This window comes from Pseudophryne corroboree, chromosome 4, assembly GCF_028390025.1.
Source record: "Pseudophryne corroboree isolate aPseCor3 chromosome 4, aPseCor3.hap2, whole genome shotgun sequence".
Lineage (NCBI taxonomy): Eukaryota > Metazoa > Chordata > Amphibia > Anura > Myobatrachidae > Pseudophryne > Pseudophryne corroboree.
The window spans coordinates 642,170,682-642,191,843 of NC_086447.1; the positions used below are offsets into that span (position 1 = coordinate 642,170,682).

General features: G+C 42.2%; 1 protein-coding gene across 2 annotated transcripts in view; it reads right to left on the bottom strand.

Annotated features, from left to right (window-relative positions):
- SMOC2 (SPARC related modular calcium binding 2) overlaps positions 1-21,162 on the bottom strand; it is a 701,933-nt gene that overhangs the window by 259,727 nt on the left and 421,044 nt on the right. For both annotated transcript variants that reach the window (XM_063917728.1, XM_063917727.1), the window contains exon 8: positions 15,398-15,584. In XM_063917728.1, the coding sequence (XP_063773798.1) occupies positions 15,398-15,584 (187 nt within the window). The remainder of the gene's footprint in view (positions 1-15,397; positions 15,585-21,162) is intronic.

Consider the following 21,162-nt stretch of genomic DNA (forward strand, 5'->3'; position numbering starts at 1 on the left):
TGTAGTGGAAGACATTGAAGATTTGATACTGGAGAGAGGGTATTAGATGTAACTCTCCCATGCTATAAAAAAGTATACAACCTTAGCCTACTTTTGAAACAAAGCATTAAACCAGTCTATTTGAAAGATATGAAAAAGGTTGCCAATGGCAGGAGGAGTTGACTGGATCCAATTCTAAAGAATTGGGGAGATTTTTGTACATGCAACTGATTGCTATAAGCAGCTTTCTGCTTCTCCTAGAAACCTGCTGACTCTCGGTCAGTTGTTCCATAATGTCCCACTCTGCAGTAAAGGTGACAAAGATAACCAGATCAGTCTTGCCTTATCGCTTGACCACTAACCAAAAACTCCTAGAGATAATGAAACAAGTCGGTTGTATTTGCTAAACATTTAGGACACATGGGTAAGGAAATTAAGCCCATGGTGAATCTCTGATGAAGGCAACAAATAAGAGTTATAAAAAATATTAAGAAACAGTTCCACATATGAGCTAAATTACAGCGCTTGACAATTATTGTAAAAAAACTTCCAAAATTATATAAGCTGATACAGCAGTGAAATGGGGAAGCCATATTGGCATATCTTATTCAATTGTTTAATGGTCTATTTGCTCTTTTATAAAAGCAAAATTTGTGGAAATGGCTTTAGTAAGAGGAAGAGGGGTCAACAACAGTCTAAGGACTTGGACCAATATGTAGTAGAAAACATCCTTATTGCCAAATTCTTGTAATGTTGGGCTTGTAAAAAAAGCAAATAGATAGGCTTTTATAACTGGAAATTGATCAGAGGCTTCTGTAAATGTCAGAGGTATACGTTCCCTAACACTTAGTAGATGCATGATGGAGGAGACACCACTCAACATCCAAAAGTTGAAGGGATAGGAAGCCATGCCACCATGAAAGTCAGCATTACCAAAAATGGCAAATAGATTTATGTGCATTAACACCTAATTTATGTCTGAAAAGCTGCCACACCCGTGTAGTGGTCCAGAGAAGTGGGTTGTGTCTAATGTCTTCAGGAAGCGCTTGGTCATGTTTGTGTAGAAAGAAGGTGATATCCATGCCAGGGAGGAGATGTCTTTCTAACAAGGTGGGAGTAGAGACCTCATTATACTGCAACTAATACCGCAGATGACGTAACAAGGCAGAATGATTGTAGCCTACAATATTGGAAAATTAATGCCTCCATTTTGATTGATACAATTTTCTCATGCTGATACAAGGGTTACACTCTTTCCAAAAGAATGCATGCAACATAGCTGTGATATGTTGGATATCTTTATATGTCAAAAGAAGCAGAAGGAATTGTAGCAAATATAACCACCCAGGAAAGGAGATCACATTTAAGAGACTAGCCCTCCCCAAATAGGAAAGAAACATATGGTCCCAAACTCATATTTCGTTCTGTAAGTGCCTTTTGGCATGACTGATGTTCAAATTAAACAAATCAGCTGCATTATTAGAAAGTTGGAAGTTTAAATATGTAATTATTTTTTGAGCCCATTGAAATCAATAAGCTAAGCCCCAGTATGTACATGTTGATGTGGACCAAGGCATATGCTACAGAATTGTAAGGGTTTATAAGGAATCCCCAGATGTGGACATGGTCATCAAATAACCACATGACACATGGAAGGTAAAGTTGAAGATCTCCCAAATACAACAAAAGGTCATCAGCAAAGGTCAATAGTGTAGTTACGTTGTGTCCAAGCTGAATATTAACAAAAGAGGTAGAATTTTGAAGGATGCAGAGAATGGGATCGAGGGGTGAGATGGGGCAACTGAGGAACACACTGTACAGTAAATCTGTCCTCTTTTATACCACATATAATGATAGCTATTAGGAGAACAAAATAAATAGTTTATTAAAGCAATAAAGGTGGGATTAAAGTCTCTAGGCTCTAATACTGTACAGAAGTGTGGCTACAAAATGGAATCAAACACATTGTGTGTATTAAGGCTGAGGAGAAGAGCTGGGAAGGGAATGGAAGGTTGAATTTTAAAAGAGAAACTAGGCAAGTCAGCAAAAAAGATTTAGACACATGGCCGTATTATGAGAGGAAGGGGACATATGCAGTCTCCGTCAGGGACCCCTCCTCTCTAGCAAGCAACAGCAGTGACTCCAAGAAAATTGCCATTTTCCCTGTGATGTTGGTACTAAAATGGCATTAAAAAGAGAGGTAATAATCATGGGAGACTTTAATCTTCCTGATGTAAACGGGGAGGTTTCTGTTGCTAGTTCCAGTAGAAGTAGGGGCATTTTGAATTCCTTGCAGGGAGCATCCTTCCACCAATTGGTGAGGGAGCCCACTCAGAAAGACGCAATATTAGACTTAATACTTACAAATGGAGACAAAGTATCTGACGTAAAAGTATATGAAAAGCTGGGATCCAGTGATCATCAAGCAGTATGGTTCAGCATAAAGACAGAGACTGACTCATCCCATTCAAAAACAAAGGTGCCAGATCTAGGAAGGCTGATTTTGTAGGGATGGGAAAATGCGTAAGTGATCCTTTGGCAGAGTGGAGGAACTTGTAAGGAGTGCAGGAGAGGTGGGAAATATTAAAAATTGCAATATTAAAGGCAACAGACCTTTGTATCAAAAGTGCTAGAAAAACACAAGGAAAAGGAAGCCAGTGTGGTTTGCGAAAGAATTGGCAAGTATTGTGAAAGCAAAAAAAATGGCTTTTAGGAAATATAAGCAGACACAAAATAATGAAGACAAAGCGATATATCTTGTTAGACAGAAAGAGACTAAGAAGGTAATCAGATGTGCAAAGGCACAAGCTGAGGAGAAAATGGCCCACTCAGTGCTTAAAGGAGGCAAAACTTTTTTTAGGTATATTAGCGAAAGGAGAAAAACAAAAGAAAGAATAATAAAACTAAAGACAAAGACTGGGAGCCTTGTTGAGAGAAACAATGTAATAACAGATCATCTTAATAATATTTATGCTCAGTATTCACCACTGAAATAGAGGGGAAGGGCCACAGTTAAGTTGCAGGGATATTCAGAAAAAAACAAGTAATTTACAGAGGAGAAAGTCATAACAGAACTCTCAAAGCTGAAAGTGGATAAATCAATGGGGCCAGATGGGATACATTCAAGGATGCTAAAAGGGCTTAAAGTGGTGCTAGTAGAACCATTAACAGGATTATTCAGCCAGCCACTAGCTACAGGAGTAATTCTAGTTGACTGGAAAAGAGAATGTAGTCCCACTGCACAAAAGTGGATGTAAGAAGAGGCAAGAAACTACCAACCAGTGAGCCTTACATCAGTAGTAGGGAAATTGCTGGAAAACTCTTAAAAGAAAAAGTTGTATATTATCTCAAATCCAGCATTTTACAGGATCTCAAACAGCATGGATTCACTGGGGGGAGATCATGTCAAACAAACCTTATTGACTTTCTTGACTGTGTGACTAAAGTAATAAATAAAGGTGGAGCCATAGATATAGTAAGGCTTTTGACATGGGCCCACATTGCAGACTGCTAAATAAACTCAAAAGCCTCGAAATGGGTACTAAGATGGTTGAATGGATAACATCTTGGCTGCGTTAGAAAACTGAGAGCTGTATTAAATGGACTGCTTTCACAGGCGGGAAATATTGGCAGTGGAGTACCCCAGAGATCTGTACTTGGACCAGTGCTTTTTGCAGATGACACAAAGGCGTGTAACAGAGTACACACACCAGGAGGGGTAAAACAAATGATTGAGGACCTAGGTAGACTAGAGAAATGGTCAAGAGCATAGCAATTACAGTTTAATGCCAACAAATGCAAAATCATGCACTTGGGTCTCAAAAATCCAAATGCTAAATATAGTATTAATGGCACTATACTGGAAACTACTGAGGAGGAAAGGGATCTAGGAGCCACTATTTCAGGTGATTTAAAGGCAGGTAAACAATGTAACAAAGCAATGAGGAAGGCTAGTTAGATGCTTGGTTGCATAGGGAGAGGAATCAGCAGCAGAAAGAAAGCAGTAAGAATGTCACGGTATAGGTCATTGGTACGGCCTCATCTAGAATACTGTGTTCAATTCTGGAGGCCATATCTTCAGAAGGATATTAATACATTAGATAATGTACAAAGAAGGGCAACTAAAATGGTGCATGGCCTATATCACAAAACATACCCAGAAAGACTGAAAAATTCTCATTATGTATAGTTTGGAGCAGGGAAGGGAAAACGGGGGGGGGGGGGGGACATGATAAAATTTTTCAAGTATATCAATGGTTTCAACAAAGTCCAGGAGGGAAATATTCTTCAAATGAAGAGAAGTATTGGAACACAAGGACATGCACTGAAACTGGAGGGAGGTATGTTCAGGAGAAATTTGAGGAAAAAGTATGTCACAGAAAGGGTTCTGGACAAGTGTAATGGAATAGCCTCCCATCAGAGATGGTAGAGGCTAAGACAGTAGAGCAATTCAAACATGCATGGGATGACATAAGGATATCCTTAGAAAGAAATAAGAATGAAATAAGATTTGAGATAAAAATATGGTAAAAAAAGGGGCAGACTACATGGGCCAAGTGGTTCTTATCTGGCGTCAAATTCTATGTTTCTATGATGATCCCTACTGCACATGCGCAAAAAGCCAGGAAAATGGGCAACATTTTTACAGAGACCTGCGCACCACCTAGTGCTCAGAGTCACGATCATTGCCACTGCCGCAGAACTCTGAAGAGGTATGAATTGAAAAAATGGGTGCAGGGTGTGCAGTGTGGGCCTCTCTGGACCTGCCAACATACATTTGTTGCAGAAGGGTTCAGTATGGAATGCCAGCGGTCGGGCTCCCGGCGACCAGCTTTCTGGCGCCGGGAGCCTGACCGCAAACTTACCGACAGTGTGGTGAGCGCAAATGAGCCCCTTGCGGGCTCACTGCGCTCGCCACGCTACGGGCACGCTACGGCCACGCTATTTTATTCTCCCTCCAGGGGGGTCGTGGACCCCCATGAGGGAGAATAAGTGTCGGTATGCCGGCTGTCGGGATTCCGGCGCCGGTATACTGTGCACCGGGATCCCGTCAGTCGGCATACTGAAGACCACCCGTTGCAGAAAGCAAATCTATGCGGCTAAATTCAGGATGACACATGAAGTGGCCAATCTATAAGTATATATGTTTATCTGGATCGGCCGCTCTGTCAGCGTGACAGTGAGTCCCCCGACATGTCGCCACAGTATGTACAAGACCTTACAAATATATCATAACAAGGCCCAGACAGTACACAGAGAGTCATCAACTGAATAGACAGACAGCAATATCATACAGTTGTTAGCAGTTCTTTACTAGAAAAGTGTGCAGGAAGGATAATACAGTACATTACAATAAAAAAGTACCTGGAATTTTATTAGTAAAGAACATTATGGGGTGATTTATTTAAAAAAATATATATGTATTTGTAATTAGTCAGGAAGGAAGACAAACACAGAACAGCACATCCATGAAATACTATTGGCATTATTATACTATAGTATGAAAGACTTCATACCCATGACCTCCCATTTCAATTAATGATGTTTCCAATGACACTTTCAGAAATTTTTTCGAGAAAGTATTAAAATGTGTAATTTCAAAATTTGTAAACCTTAAATAGTCAATAAAAGAGAAAAAAATACTTTTAACAATGTTACTTGTATGCTTTCTTTATAGATGTACCGTACTTCATATATCCACACTTTCTAAATACTACATTTGGATTTAGGTTTAGGCCAACAGACATTGTTTTTCTATTATTTGTGAATAAATTACCATAAATTAAATCACACATTCCAGAGTAAACAGTTGGCTTCTTATGACGTTTTAGATTTTGACACATAATTCGACCAGTAACTGTCTCCGAATGCCATAAAAATAATGAAAAAGGATCTGTCTCATTCATTGAAAATTGAATGTCCCATTTCAGATAAACAGGAAATGCATGGTTTTCAAGTAATCCATGCATTAATCATTTTTATATAAAAATAGTAGTTCTTATAATTTTTTTATGTTTTCTGTTGTTGGGGTTTTTAATGCAAGTTAGTTTTTATGGGCTTATCTACAATATACACGTGTATATACTTTAATCACTGGCTCAAACAAAAAATAAGCAAACAAAATATTGAATTGTGAAATATAAACAAAAACATTTATTAAAGAATAAAACCAAAATACTTTGGATAGGGGGTGTTCTTCTGTAAGTGCTTCTCAGTTCTACAGCACCTGACTACATTCATTACGTTAACTTAATGGAGCATCGCAACTAGCACCATTGCTGGTTCTTCCTCACACCCCATAGAAGTGTGCAGTCAAATCAGCAATGTTTAGCTAGGTGGAAATGTACGCAGCGAACATCACAGGACCACTTTATTTAAGTGGGATTTTTTTCTCTAATTATAGAACTTTAGATCATATATTTTCTAGTGGTAAATGTAGAAATGAACAGTGCAACATTAGAATGAATCATTCAGTAACACTTCCATTTTTGAAATTTACATAGAAAGCTTTAATACTCACAACAAGTAACATTTTAATAGAAGCCAAATCAGAGTGATGGTACTTAATCATATTTGGAAGGCATTGCACAGCCGCTAGAAAGTGTCTGTGCAAATCCATGTCATTAACATTCCAAATGCAACATGAGGCGTCAGAAGGAGATAGACGCGTCCTGTTAGCATTTGCGAGATCCAAGTGCTGCATCTGATGATGCAGCCTTAGACCAGGATGGTTGAGATTCGTGATAGTTTCAGGCACCAGCCAGCCTGCGTAAGCTGAAGCTTACGCATGCAAGCCATAGGATCCGAACACCCGACGATGATGCAGACCCTGGACCCATCACGCCTTTAAAACGGAAACAACATGACCCCGTTTTGAAGAATGGTGCTGACCCCGCTCTGCCCCCATAATACCGCAGCATGTCAGTCATGCTGCGGCTGACAGTGGGCTGCATATGATATTGCAGAGCGGGTCTTGTGCCTGTGCAAACCCCCAAACATCGTATTTGCATGAAAATCATCGGGTTTGCGTACAAATCTTAATTAGCCCTATGTGTGAAGATAGTGACATTTCTAACGAAATGCGAAAAAATGCAGAACTCACCAAATGCAATTTGAAAGTATTTATCGCCTACAGTTGGAAAAATTTTCCTAATGTAGCCGCTTTCCCACCACTAAAGGGCTGCAAAGGGGAAAGGGTAATAAGTACCCAGGCCCGGGCTTGTTGGAAGGGCCCGGCAGGGGATGCAGCAATCTCCTCTGCTCGTGAGGGGTGAGCGATCACACTGAAATCCTTCCACCCTGGAGAGCTCACGGCTCACCCCCTGTACTCCAAAACTTTTTTATTTTTGTCAAAGGGGGTGTGGCCACACCTCAATCAATTAGGTCACAACTCCTGTGTGAGCAGAAGAAATACTCACATAAATGTAATTGGTCCTCCTGTACACAACAACCCTGCCTCCAATCTTAGTCCGGTACTATGAGAAAATGGAAGATTCCAGAAAAACTGGCTGCATAGAGCAGACCCCAGGTTCCAGATAAGAAGAAGCCCCCTTAGGTGAATAGAATAGTTATGAAACTACTTCCACTAGAGATGATGGACTAATAATGTACAGCCCAAAACAACAGGTACACTATAAAGATTCAAATTATAAACTTAGATTTTCATTCTAATTAAATGTCCCAGAGCATTTGCACATTATGACTTCATGTACCTTCCTTTATATTACAAATGTAATATGATTAGCACCTCTACTACACTCTGCATTAAAAATACGTTATGATTAGCCCATCTACTTCCCTCTGCATTAGACATGTCTTATGATTAGTACCTCCACATGGTGGCGGAGCTTGTTTCAGGCCTATATGATATTAAACCATGAACTTTAACATAATGTTGCAGAATATGTATTTGCTCTAAATTAGTGTAATATTACACCTATAATGGGACAGTCAATTTTCTATATAGCAAACTAATTGTACTTATTCATTTTAAGATGGGTGAATTTATGGATTTTCCATTGATGATCTATTTAGATGATTGATATCATTCCAATTTTATGGAACCAATTGTTTATTTCTGTTACAGCTTTACCAGTGCACTAACTACACATTCAGAAAATGAGCAGGAGAGAACTTCTATGGTAAACATAGCAACTTTTAGCTATAGGTCAAGCTTCTGGCATTACTCCAGTGGATTATAATCAGTAGGAGGTAATAGTGGGCAATTCAGGTATTCTGCCACCAAAACCTTCTGATCATAATGTAAATGTGGATGGCTTATTGTTTCATTCAAAAAATAATAATAATAATTCTACATCATTCCTATAAAATAGATTTGTTTGCTTTTCTGTTAACAGACTTTATCGGTCTCTTGTGAGTTTGCTGAAGTGTATAATTTTGGTTAGTAAAGCTGATATATATATTCTCTCAGACACATGGTTTTTAATTGTTGTATAAAGAACTGAAGAGTTCATTTAAAGGTTTCTTGAAACAGTACAAGAATTGAATCCCTTTCAGATGCTGCAAACAGTTGACCCCTTGTCCACTTTTAGCATGGTTCTGCCAAGGTTGCGATTAAATAATTGTCAGTTCCTAACTGGTATTGTTATGGATGAGTACCTGGAACTCAGGGGAGTATGCGACAACTGGGAAGTTCCAGTACTCACAGGTAAGGCTGCAGCTAGAATTGATGTCTGCAGCACTCGTGCTCTATCCCTGACACCGTTACCCCTCTTAGTGGTCGGATGGTGCCCACGGCAGCAGCATTTGAAATGGCAAATTAGGTACACCAAAACTCTGATGCTTATTAAGTGACAAGGCACCACCCAAGACTGCGAATGAGTAAGGGGGAACCTAACTAACCCTGCAACACTAATGCACGAGTGATACTGAGAACAACAATGGTCTTAGATGTTATAAGCAAATAAACAGTAAGAGCAACAATGCTTAGGGATGTTAAAGATATAAATATAAATAAAGAACTGTTAGCGTGGATACTCCACGAAAACCTGAACACCTGCTGGCAAGATCTGGTCAAGAATTGATCAGTCAAAGTCCCCGGGTCACAGCACAACACAGGCAGGATTTCCAATGAGCTGACAGGTTCACACAGAAGTAAGAACTATCACCAGCGTCTTTGAAGTGACCAAGAAGAGAATATAAATGGTGCTGCACCAATCACAAAAAAAACTCCTTAATTGCAAATATCGTGCGGCTGTCCTGCTGCACGTCCTTGTACACAGCTGGGTACTTAGTTACCCAGCAACTGGGAACGCCATCTGACTACGGCGTCCCCGTTGCTAGGGATCCGGCGGCTCACAGCGCCCGGCATCTGCCTGTTGATAGGCGCCGGGCGGGGACCAGGAGACTTTGCGCCCAGCATCTGCCTGTTGCTAGGCGCCGGGCGGGGACCAGAAAACCTTGCGCCAGGTGTCCGCCTGTTGCTAGGCACCAGGCGGGAGGTCAACGGGAGGTGCGGCGTCCTGACTCCACGGCAACGGTCAGGACACGCGCCTCCCGGCACTAACAGGTATGAGCAGTCTGAGCAGCAAACCCTGTGCCATAGCTATCAAGTATCCTAACACTCTAAAACATCTGTGTTCTAGCCTCATAAATTATTACTTCTTGCCTCTCAATATCAATACATATCAGAAAAGCATCCTCATTGGCTGCCTATTAGCCCCTAGCACACGTGCTGTATGAAGATGTGCACATTTGTGGACATAAGTTGGAGAGAGCATATGCTTATTACTGTAATAATCACCATTGCAATTCAGCTCATAGAGCTAGTAATTGAGCTAACAGGAAAAAAAATAGGACTAATGCTGCTAAAACACAATAATCTATGCTAACAAACTTTGGTACTTCATCTAAGAGTGTGTACACACGGTGAGATTTTTTCTTCCGATTCTGACTATATAGTCAGAATCGGAAGAAGAGTTAGTGCAGATCGCAAGGTGAAAGTCACCTTGCGATACCGATTCGATCCCGATGCGCGGTCCCGCCAGGTCGGCATCGCAAGAAAAGATAGACTGTGCAGGTAAGTCAAACCTTGCTAGATCGGTGTACTATCTAGTTCATCTCACATGTCAATGACATCTCACATAAGCCAAAATCTCAGATAAGCCAAAATCGTAAGCACACATAGTCCAGATCTCAAGAACAGTTAGTCAAAATCTGTGCTATCTGGGCTCCGGGGAGTTCAAGGGAAATCGCAAGTAAAATCGGGCATAGCAAGGATCTTACCGTTGTTTCCTCCAGTAGTTGCCTTAGGTAAAAAAGAGAATCGCCAGACATTTGGGATATAACATTATGGGTCTACTTCAAGGTTGATTACAAAACAACATTTTTCTCTAATGGGCAAAACCATGATGCACTGCAGGTGGAGCAGATATAACATATGCAGAGAGAGTTAGATTTGGGTGGGTTATATTGTTTCTGTGCAGGGTAAATACTGGCTGCTTTATTTTTACACTGCAATTTAGATTTCAGTTTCAACACTTCCCACCCAAATCTAACTCTCTCTGCACATGTTATATCTGCTCCACCTGCAATGCACATGGGCCCTCATTCCGAGTTGTTCGCTCGTTCTTTTTCATCGCATCGCAGTGAAAATCCGCTTAGTACGCATGCGCAATGTTCGCACTGCGACTGCGCCAAGTAACTTTACTATGAAGAAAGTATTTTTACTCACGGCTTTTTCTTCGCTCCGGCGATCGTAATGTGATTGACAGGAAATGGGTGTTACTGGGCGGAAACACGGCGTTTCAGGGGCGTGTGGCTGAAAACGCTACCGTTTCCGGAAAAAACGCAGGAGTGGCCGGGGAAACGGTGGGAGTGCCTGGGCGAACGCTGGGTGTGTTTGTGACGTCAACCAGGAACGACAAGCACTGAACTGATCGCACAGGCAGAGTAAGTCTGGAGCTACTCTGAAACTGCTAAGTAGTTAGTAATCGCAATATTGCGAATACATCGGTCGCAATTTTAAGAAGCTAAGATTCACTCCCAGTAGGCGGCGGCTTAGCGTGTGTAACTCTGCTAAATTCGCCTTGCGACCGATCAACTCGGAATGAGGGCCATGGTTTTTCCCATTAGAGGAAAATGTTGTTTTGCAATCAACCTTGAATTAGGCCCTATATACAATGATAGCTTTCAGTTCTCAGCAGTCTCTCAAACATACTGTAGAATGTATTTTAGTTTAAAGATCACATATTGTTACTACTATGGAATTAGGTAAGAGCATTTCTTACACAATATGATGTGTTAAAATGAGCGCATAACTTCCATGGTATTGCTAATATGTTTTCAATTTATTCATAAGAGCACAAGTCTCCCTGCCCTATCAAGTTAAGCACACAAGCAAAACAGTGGATGTGTGCTATTTGCTATGACCACAAAGCAGCAATGATATTTGAGATATTGTCAGAGATCATATTTCCAGTCCTTAGTTGATTGGAGGACAACCAATGCGATTTATGCAAGCCAGGGATTTCTATGCTGTACTGTATGTGATTTCTCATCCAAACTGAGCAAATGTAAGGTGATGTGGTAATGCTACAATTTTTCTTTACTTCAATGTGTGCAAGTAAATTGTGATGAGGATGGGGTTGATAGCGATGATGATTATGATGTTGCTGATAGTTAATGACCTTTGGGTTGATATTTTTCAGATACTGAAGGATCGCCAATTGCACAGTGAAAACCATGTATTGACTCTGGATATAGTAACTTGACCACATTGGTTATGATATTAGCATGAGAATAAACAGATTTTGAAACAACTTCTATTTCTTGGCAACAATATCAGTATACAAATCGGTTGCAGCTTTACTTGAAAAATAATACAGTCTAGGTTTCTGAAATAACAGTAATTTACAAGCCAACAATTCCACAAATAATGCAGATGAAACACACACTCACCCTTCAGCAGGGATAACAATTCTAGATGTACGATGGATTGTTAGGCATGGCTCTAGAGTACTCTATGATGCTTTGCTTACATGTTGATTCAAGTTTGCTTTTCCTATTGCCTTTCCCATTGCTCCCTCAATGGATTCACTTTAGCACCCACTGCAGCACACGTTGCCATTTTATGCCATGGATTGGTAGGGGGGAGGGGTGGCTTGGCCAGCAAATTATATGCTCATCACATTCAGCAAGTCAGGTTGTTTTGTAAATGCAGACTTTCTATATGTTTGCATGTATAGATAACAGAGGGAACTGCCATACTGAATAATTGGGAATGGTAAAATCTTTTCAATGGAACAAAGGCCTCAGAGCCTTGATTGCCATGAACTTGGTGGAATGGTTGAATTACCTTGCTTAACTATAAATGTTAATACAACAGATGTTGTATGTTTGTTTAGCTCATTAAGAGGGAACATTTATTTTCGAGTACGTATTAATTGTAGCAAACTTATGTACTAAAATATATCATTATTTTACATAATTTATTTTGAACAATTTAACAAATAGAAGATGCGATTGTATAAAACCTTATGAACTGCTTAGGTAAAGAGAAATGAAAATGACTACATTTACATGAAAATGGTCAATAATAAAGTGCTTCATAACAATGATGTAGGTTCTGTTATTCCTATAAAACACATATTTAATTCCAGACAGTCCAACCGATAGACCACAAGCCTCTTATGGCTACTAGCTTCCTGGACAATATTCACAGACTTCACTTAATATATACTATATCATACTGTATGTGTGATGCTTTCAAAATAAGCTCACTGTGACTGTATCATAAAAGACATTTAATTAAAACATAATATTTAAACGTAAACCTATTGAAACCTAGTGCCAATAAGAAATGATAAATAATTTGTTTTTACAAAGCATCAGTTTATATATTTATTTTGTATGTAAATTATTATTTTCTATTAGGGAGATAGAGATAAATAAAGAGCTGTACAAATCTCGAGTAGAAACATAGGGGGCCATTCCGACCCGATCGCTCGCTGCAATTTATCGCAGCGCAGAGATCGGGTCGGAAACTGCGCATGCGCCTGTGCCGCAGTGCACCGGCGCATGACGGACGGCCGCTGGCCGTTGTTCCCTTGCGATCGCCTCTGCCTGATTGACAGGCAGAGGTGGTCGCTGGGGGGGAGGGGGTGGCACGGCGGCGTTCGGCCGCTATTTTGTGGGTGCGGTCCGGCCAACGCAGGCGTGGCCGGACCATGCGGGGGGCGGGACGCAGCGGCTGCGTGATGTCACACGCAGCCGCTGCGACCAGGGGCAGCGACGAGCATCTCCCGGCCAGCCACAGGAGCTGCGCCTGCCGGGAGTTACTCAACAAGTACAAAAGCATCGCCGCTGTGTGATGCTTTTGTACTTGTGCGCGGGGGGGGGGGGGGGGCGACAGACATGCGGTGTGGGCTAGCCCTGTGCTGGGCATCTTCCTGCATGTCTGGGAACATGATCTAAATTTAGCACAGCTACGATCAACTCGGAATGACCCCCATAGTGGACACAATAATGTCAGTTTAAAACTACAGATTAAAAACTATTAGTACTGTACAAATCATATTGTTGCAATCTTTCTAAAAGAAATCACTTAAAGTTAAATGAGTCGGGTCCTTAAGTCAACACAGTACAAACGAGATCAAACCAAAAGTACAGGGTCAAAAATCAAATAGTTATATAATTGAACAACAAAATTAAATAGTTAATAATAGTAATCATCTGTGAACCAGTGCCTAGGAAGAGAGGAAGGGCAGGAAGGAGGGATCTGTGTCATGACTCTGTCTCTCTTTATACAGCATTCTGTTAATGTATTTATCTACCATAATAATAATAATAATAATAATAATAATAATGTACACTGCTCAAAAAAATAAAGGGAACACTAAAATAACACATCCTAGATCTGAATGAATGAAATATTCTTATTAAATACTGTGTTCTTTGCATAGTTGAATGTGCTGACAACAAAATCACACAAAAATGATCAATGGAAATCAAATTTATTAACCCATGGAGGTCTGGATTTGGAGTCACACTCAAAATGAAAGTGCAAAAACACACTACAGGCTGATCCAACTTTAATGTAATGTCCTTAAAACAAGTCAAAATGAGGCTCAGTAGTGTGTGTGGCCTCCACGTGCCTGTATGACCTCCCTACAACCCACACAAGTGGCTCAGGTAGTGCAGCTCATCCAGGATGACACATCAATGCGAGCTGTGGCAAGAAGGTTTGCTGTGTCTGTCAGCGTAGTGTCCAGAGCATGGAGGCGCTACCAGGAGACAGGCCAGTACATCAGGAGACATGGAGGAGGCCGTAGGAGGGCAACAACCCAGCTGCAGGACCGCTACCACTGCCTTTGAGCAAGGAGGAACAGGAGGAGCACTGCCAGAGCCCTGCAAAATGACCTCCAGCAAGCCACAAATGTGCATGGGTCTACTCAAACGATCAGAAACAGACTCCATGAGGGTGGTATGAGGGCCCAACGTCCACAGGTGGGGGTTGTGCTTACAGCCCAACACCATGCAGGACGTTTGGCATTTGCCAGAGAACACCAAGATTGGCAAATTCGCCACTGGCGCCCTGTGCTCTTCACAGATGAAAGCAGGTTCTCACTGAGCACATGTGACAGACGTGATAGAGTCTGGAGACACCAAGGAGAACGTTCTGCTGCCTGCAACATCCTCCAGCATGACCGGTTTGGCAGTGGGTCAGTAATGGTGTGGGGTGGCATTTCTTTGGTGGGCCGCACAGCCCTCTATGTGCTCGCCTGAGGTAGCCTGACTGCCAATAGGTACCGAGATGAGATCCTCAGACCCCTTGTGAGACCATATGCTGGTGCGGTTGGCCCTGGGTTCCTCCTAATGCAAGACAATGCTAGACCTCATGTGGCTGGAGTGTGTCAGCAGTTCCTGCAAGACAAAGGCATTGATGCTATGGACTGGCCCGCCTGTTCCCCAGACCTGAATCCAATTGAGCACATCTGGGACATCATGTCTTGCTCCATCCACCACGTTGCACCACAGACTGTCCAGGAGTTGGCGGATGCTTTAGTCCAGGTCATCAGGAGCATGCCCAGGTGTTGTAGGGAGGTCATACAGGCACGTGGAGGCCACACACACTACTGAGCCTCATTTTGACTTGTTTTAAGGACATTACATCAAAGTTGGATCAGCCTGTAGTGTGTTTTTACACTTTAATTTTGAGTGTGACTACAAATCCAGACCTCCATGGGTTAATAAATTTGATTTCCATTGATAATTTTTGTGTGATTTTGTTGTCAGAACATTCAACTATGTAATGAACAAAGTATTTAATAAGAATATTTCATTCATTCAGATCTAGGATGTGTTATTTTAGTGTTCCCTTTATTTTTTTGAGCAGTGTATTTAATATGCAACTAATATACTATCTTTCCTCACTTGAAAAACTATCATGCATTCTTACCTTGTGGATGTGCCCGGAATGGGTCGCCCAGTGTCCACAAGAACACACCAGCAGTATCCTGTGGATGGGTGACATTGTACAGGCTTGTATAAACCTCCATATGCACACTCTGGAATGAAAACATTGTCATTTTTCGGTTGCCTGGCTTCTTCTAATGCCGATTGATGCTCCTGATCACAAGATGATGCTGTGTAAAATAACATAACATAAACAATAATGATTTTAGCTAGAATAATATTTTGAGCACAATCAATGTTTCTTACTTTTCAAAATACAATTTCTACACATTATGGTTCCAAATGAAAGGGTAATTGCCCCTACATAGTCCACAAACAAAATAAAAAGATTAAATAAATACTACTACTACTACTACTACCACCACCACCACTAATAATAATAATAATAATAATAATTAGCAGTAGTAGCAGCAGTTATAGTAGTAGCAATAGTTATAGTAATAGTAGTTATAGTAGTGGCAGTAGTAGTTATTGTAGTAGTTGTAGTAGTAATTATAGTAGTAGTAGTAGTAGTAGTAGCAGCAGTAGTTATTTTGGTGGTGGTAGTAGTAGTAGTAGTAGTAGTAGTAGCAGCAGTAGTAGTAGTAGTAGTAGTAGTAGAAGTAGTAATAGTAGTTATTTTAGTAGTTGTTATAGTAGTAGTAGCTGTGGTAGCAGCAGTAACAGCAGCAGTAGTAGTAGTAGTAGTAGTAGTTATAGGAGTAGTATTAGTTATGGTAGCAGTAGTAGTAGATATAGTAGTAGTAGTAGTAGCAGCAGTATTAGTAGTAGTAGTAGTAGTGATAGTAGTTCTTTTAGTAGTTGTCGTAGTCGTTATAGTATTAGTAACAGTAGCAGCAGTAGTATTAGTTATAGTAGTAGTAGAGAAGTAATTATAGTAGTAGCAATGGTAGTAGCAGTAGTAGTTATTGTGGTAGTAGTTATAGTAGCAGTAGTAGTAGTCATAGCAGCAGTAGCAGTAGACACTGTGGTAGTTGTAGTTATAGTAGTTGTACCAGCAGCAGCAGCAGCAGTAGTAATAGCAGCAGCAGTAGTAGTAGTTGTGGAAGTAGTTATAGCAGTAGTACGAGTAGCAGCAGTAGTTATTGTGGTAGTTGCTGTAGTAGTTGTAGTAGTTATAGCAGTAGTAGGAGTAGCAGCAGTAGTTATTGTGGTAGTTGCTGTAGTAGTTGTAGTAGTTATAGCAGTAGTAGGAGTAGCAGCAGTAGTTATTGTGGTAGTTGCTGTAGTAGTTGTAGTAGTTATAGCAGTAGTAGGAGTAGCAGCAGTAGTTATTGTGGTAGTTATAGATTTAGTAGTAGTTGTTGTAGCAGTAGCAGCAGCGGCAGCAGTAGTAGTAGTAACAATAATAATAATAATAATAATAATAATAATAGTAGTTTTACGCAGGGACGTGCAGTCAGGGGAGGCAGGGGAGGCAGTGCCTCCCCTGTCATTAATGATTACAGTAATACAAAGATGATACTTATGACACAAAGTGTCATAAGTATATGCTTTATATTACTGTAATCATTTTTACAGTGTTAAAGCAAGTTTAAATTAGTTTTGGAGGCACCAAGAGTGGTGCCTCCTGAAGCCAATGATAAAGTGTCAGAAACGGGGGCGGCGCCAAACAATGGGCAGTAAAAAGCCCATTTAAAAAAAGCGCTGTAAGCGGCACTAGTATGAGTGCCTCAGTGACAGGGGCGTGCTTGCAGGCCATGTGAAAGGCCGTCCCTGTCACTGAGGAAGATGTGATTGGGCACCAGGTTCAGAGCTCTCCCTGGTCCAACCCACCTTCACCACAGGGACTCCTTGAGGCCGCCGCTGCTCCCGCTCACCTATCACAGCCGGGGGTTGCCACTCTCACAGCCGGGGGTACCCGCTCTCACTGCCGCGTGGGTTGTTCATTACAGGTAAGCACCGGTAACACAATTACGGGAGGCGCCGCAGCCAGACATACTGTACTCCCGAGTCCACTACCATCGGCCGCTCTGCCCCGCCGCTGTACTAGCAGCGCGGCCAAAGAGCCAGCTGATCTCATCTCCCGGTGTCCGTGCGCTGAACGCTGGTGTGTATTGACCATGGGCTGCCCTGCGCTCTGTGTTTCAGAGCTCCGGGCAACCCATGGTTTGTACACAGCCGTGCTCAGCATGGAGATGTGCCACTGAGAAGAAGGAGGAGGGGGAGGGGGGGGGGGAGATATTACCTGATATGTGGCTATGTGCTGGGGTAAAAGTGGATATGTGGCTATGTGCTGGGGTAAAAGTGGATATGTGGCTATGTGCTGGGGTAAAAGTGGATATGTGGCTATGTGCTGGGGTATAAGTGGCTATGTGCTGGGGTATAAGTGAATATGTGGCTATGTGCTGGGGTAAAAGTGGATATGTGGCTATGTGCTGGGGTAAAAGTGGATATGTGGCTATGTGCTGGGGTATAAGTGGATATGTGGCTATGTGCTGGGGTATAAGGGGATATGTGGCTATGTGCTGGGGTATAAGTGGCTATGTGCTGGGGTATAAGTGGATATGTGGCTATGTGCTGGGGTATAAGGGGATATGTGGCTATGTGCTGGGGTATAAGAAAAGGAAGGGTGGTTGGTAGTCGCTACGTGTGTGCCAGGGTATAGGGGGAGGGGAGGGGTAATTACTGCATGTATGCCAGGTGTAAGAGGAGGTGGGTGGATACTGTATGTGTGCCAGGGTATAAAGAGGGGGGGGTGTATATTGTGTGTGTGCCAGGGTATAAGCGGCGGGGGGGGGGAATTACTGCGTGTGTACCGGGGAGTAAGGGGAGGGTGATTACTGCATCTGTGCCGGGGAGTAAGGGGAGGGGAGATGGGGGTGATTGATTACTGCATCTGTGCCGGGTGTAGGGGGAGGGACGAGTGATTACTGCCTCTGTGCCGGGGTGTAAGGGGAGGGGGGTGATTACTGTATCTGTGCCGGTGTATAAGGGGCCTGCAGCTGTAATCCCGCTTCCAGGCAGTCTCTCCGCTGCTGTCCTTAACCCCGGGCATCTCTGCTGCCCAGACTTAACGGGCATTGGCGGCAGCATCGGATTGGGAATTAGCGGTGGGGGCTGTAGCTGGTGGTGACTTTAGCAGGCATTGGCAGCTGGCGTGGGTGGCAGTACAGTAGCGGGTTCTGGCGCCAGCTATAGTGCTGGTAGCGGGCATGCCTCACCAGCCACTGACCTCACCGCACGCCACTGGTTTTACGGGTATTATTAGTTATAGTAGTAGTAGTAGTAGTAGTAGAATAGTAGTTAAAGTAGTAGCCATTTTAGTAGCAGTGGTAGTTATTGTAGTAGTTGTAGTAGTAGTTATAGTAGCAGTAGCAGTAGTTACTGTGGTGGTAGCTGTAGTACTGTAGCATACCTCCCAACTCTCCCAAATCCAGCAGGACAGTCCCGCTATTCGGACACTGTCCTGCTGTCCCTCCCATGGGCAGCAGTGTCCTGCGGGCAGGGGGGGGCAGCTGGGGAGACTTTGATCACAATGCACACAGCATGTATTCACTGCTGGGAGGTGAGCGGGGGGCTGCCCAGCTGCTCCTGGAGCGCTGGACACCCCCCCAAAATGCTGCACCACGGGTCAGTGTCATAAGGTCACACCCACTCAGATGAGGCCACACCCTCTCCACTCGAGGCCACATCCCTTTGTCGGCATCCTGACCCCGAAAATAGAAAGTTGGGAGGTATGCTGTAGTTATAGTAGTGTATCATGAAAATAATAACTATAATACTGTATGTACAGTATAAGAAAAGAACCAACATTCTAACAATTGTTTAATGCAGAGGCTTGTATTAGAATTAATTATAATGCACTAATTATATGAAAACAAACTACAAAAATTTTGCTAATTGGGGACAAAAGCTTTGTGACTAAGAGTGCAAACATTCCAATGCTGTTATAGCAGCACATCACAGCACATAGCAGGTATCACCTCTAATTGAATTGACCACAATAAATGTTGCATACATACAGTATTTTACTATATTTTATATACATTAAAGCTGCACTGCCATATAGCCATGGGAGTTATTTTTGTTCACTGGTTTTAAATAGCTGCATAAAGGATGGTGTAGAGAATGCAAACAGGAGAACTAAGCAGAAGCTTAACTCTATCACAGAGACTGTCTTTCCATTAGCATAATAGCCTACTTTTTCAAGATCTTCAGGTGTGATCCTCATGACTCTGTCCTCACACCGCAGTGCACCTAATCGCGTCAATTAGGGAAGTGGGTGGAGTCCAAAATTCAGCAGCCTCCCAGATACTGCAGAAAGTAATCAAGCATGATTTTGGCTGTCTTGTTCACACACTTCTGCATGGTGTAATGGGTGTGACATTCAGAATGTTGACATTTATTATGGCAACATGATCTGATTGTCGACATTTGGGGAGTTGGCATATACCATGTCAACATTTACTATGTAAACACTGACAAAATGTTGACATTGGGAATGTCCACAATGATATTTTAGCCTAAAACTAACACTTATCCTAACCCTATTTGCAGCCTAACCCTAATTTTATGCGTCAACATTCTGACTTCATCTGGTTGTCAGACATACCAACTTTTAAACCTAAACTATAAGATGATCCACTGCTCTTGGGTAAGAGTGACATGCATCTGCTACTTGTGAGCGTGGCATTGAATGAACCTTTCAGATGAGGTCAAGTGTGTGGCCATTACCTGTGGTGGCATATGCTTGTTGACTTAATTTCTTAATAACTTAAGTTGGAAGGTATGGTGTATGTAAAGAGTACAAGAATGTTTATTTAAACCATATGGTAGCATGGAGATGACATGATGCTGCTTGACAGTGTTGGTTGTAAACGCTATAGTCACACAAATTTTTTTACAAAATACATTAAGGCATACTTGCTGACTGCTTGTCAGAAGCAGCCAGGTCAGTGAGGTGGTGGGGAGCATGTTGGTGCAATCATATTATTGTTATACAGTGCCGCTATTTTAGTATTATAAAGCGGAGGTATTACCGTCCGGACTATCAACTTCACCTGGGAAGTGGGCAGCGCCCGTTGCCCGCAGGCAGCCTTCGCATGACTTGACTACTCTTCCGGGTGTTTGGAGGAACCACCTCAGATTCAGAAAGTCACCTAACCTCTTGTTCCAGCTTGTTGTCTCTGTTGAGCTTGAACGACAGGTTGGATGTTAGCAAGTCTATTCCTGCTATGATTGGTCTGCCCAGGGTGGGAAGGAGAACCATGAGCAGCCCCTGCATGCTGCAGCCCACAAGCTGTTTACTGTGATCAGGACACAGATCATAGGCAGCAAATACAGTGGCTCACACTAAACACGCCCGCATTTGGCAGTACATGTGGACTGGTGAGGCATCCCACACATACCGTAGCACACACCCAGAAGAGGACCAGTTGAAAGCCAAACCGAATGGTGGACTGCACTTGCCTGTCAGCTCAGACACAGGCAGATCTTTTCAGTGCTGGTTCCGGGAACATAGTGGAATTATATAATAAGAAAAGCCACAGAAGTGGCCAGACTGGAGAACACACCAGCAGGGGAGTGCACCAAAGGTACCCAACATAAGTGTACCCAATATAACCATAGGCTAAATGCAAGGAACATTGCTTTATTTTAGCAGATAAGGCAAAGATAATCAGCTGAATCTATACATCATTACTATAAGTTTTTAAAAGAAGTTATTGCCATAATATGCACATTAGAACTATCATTTCAGACAGACATGCACTTATGATATATGGAAGTGTTATTAAGAAACTGTAT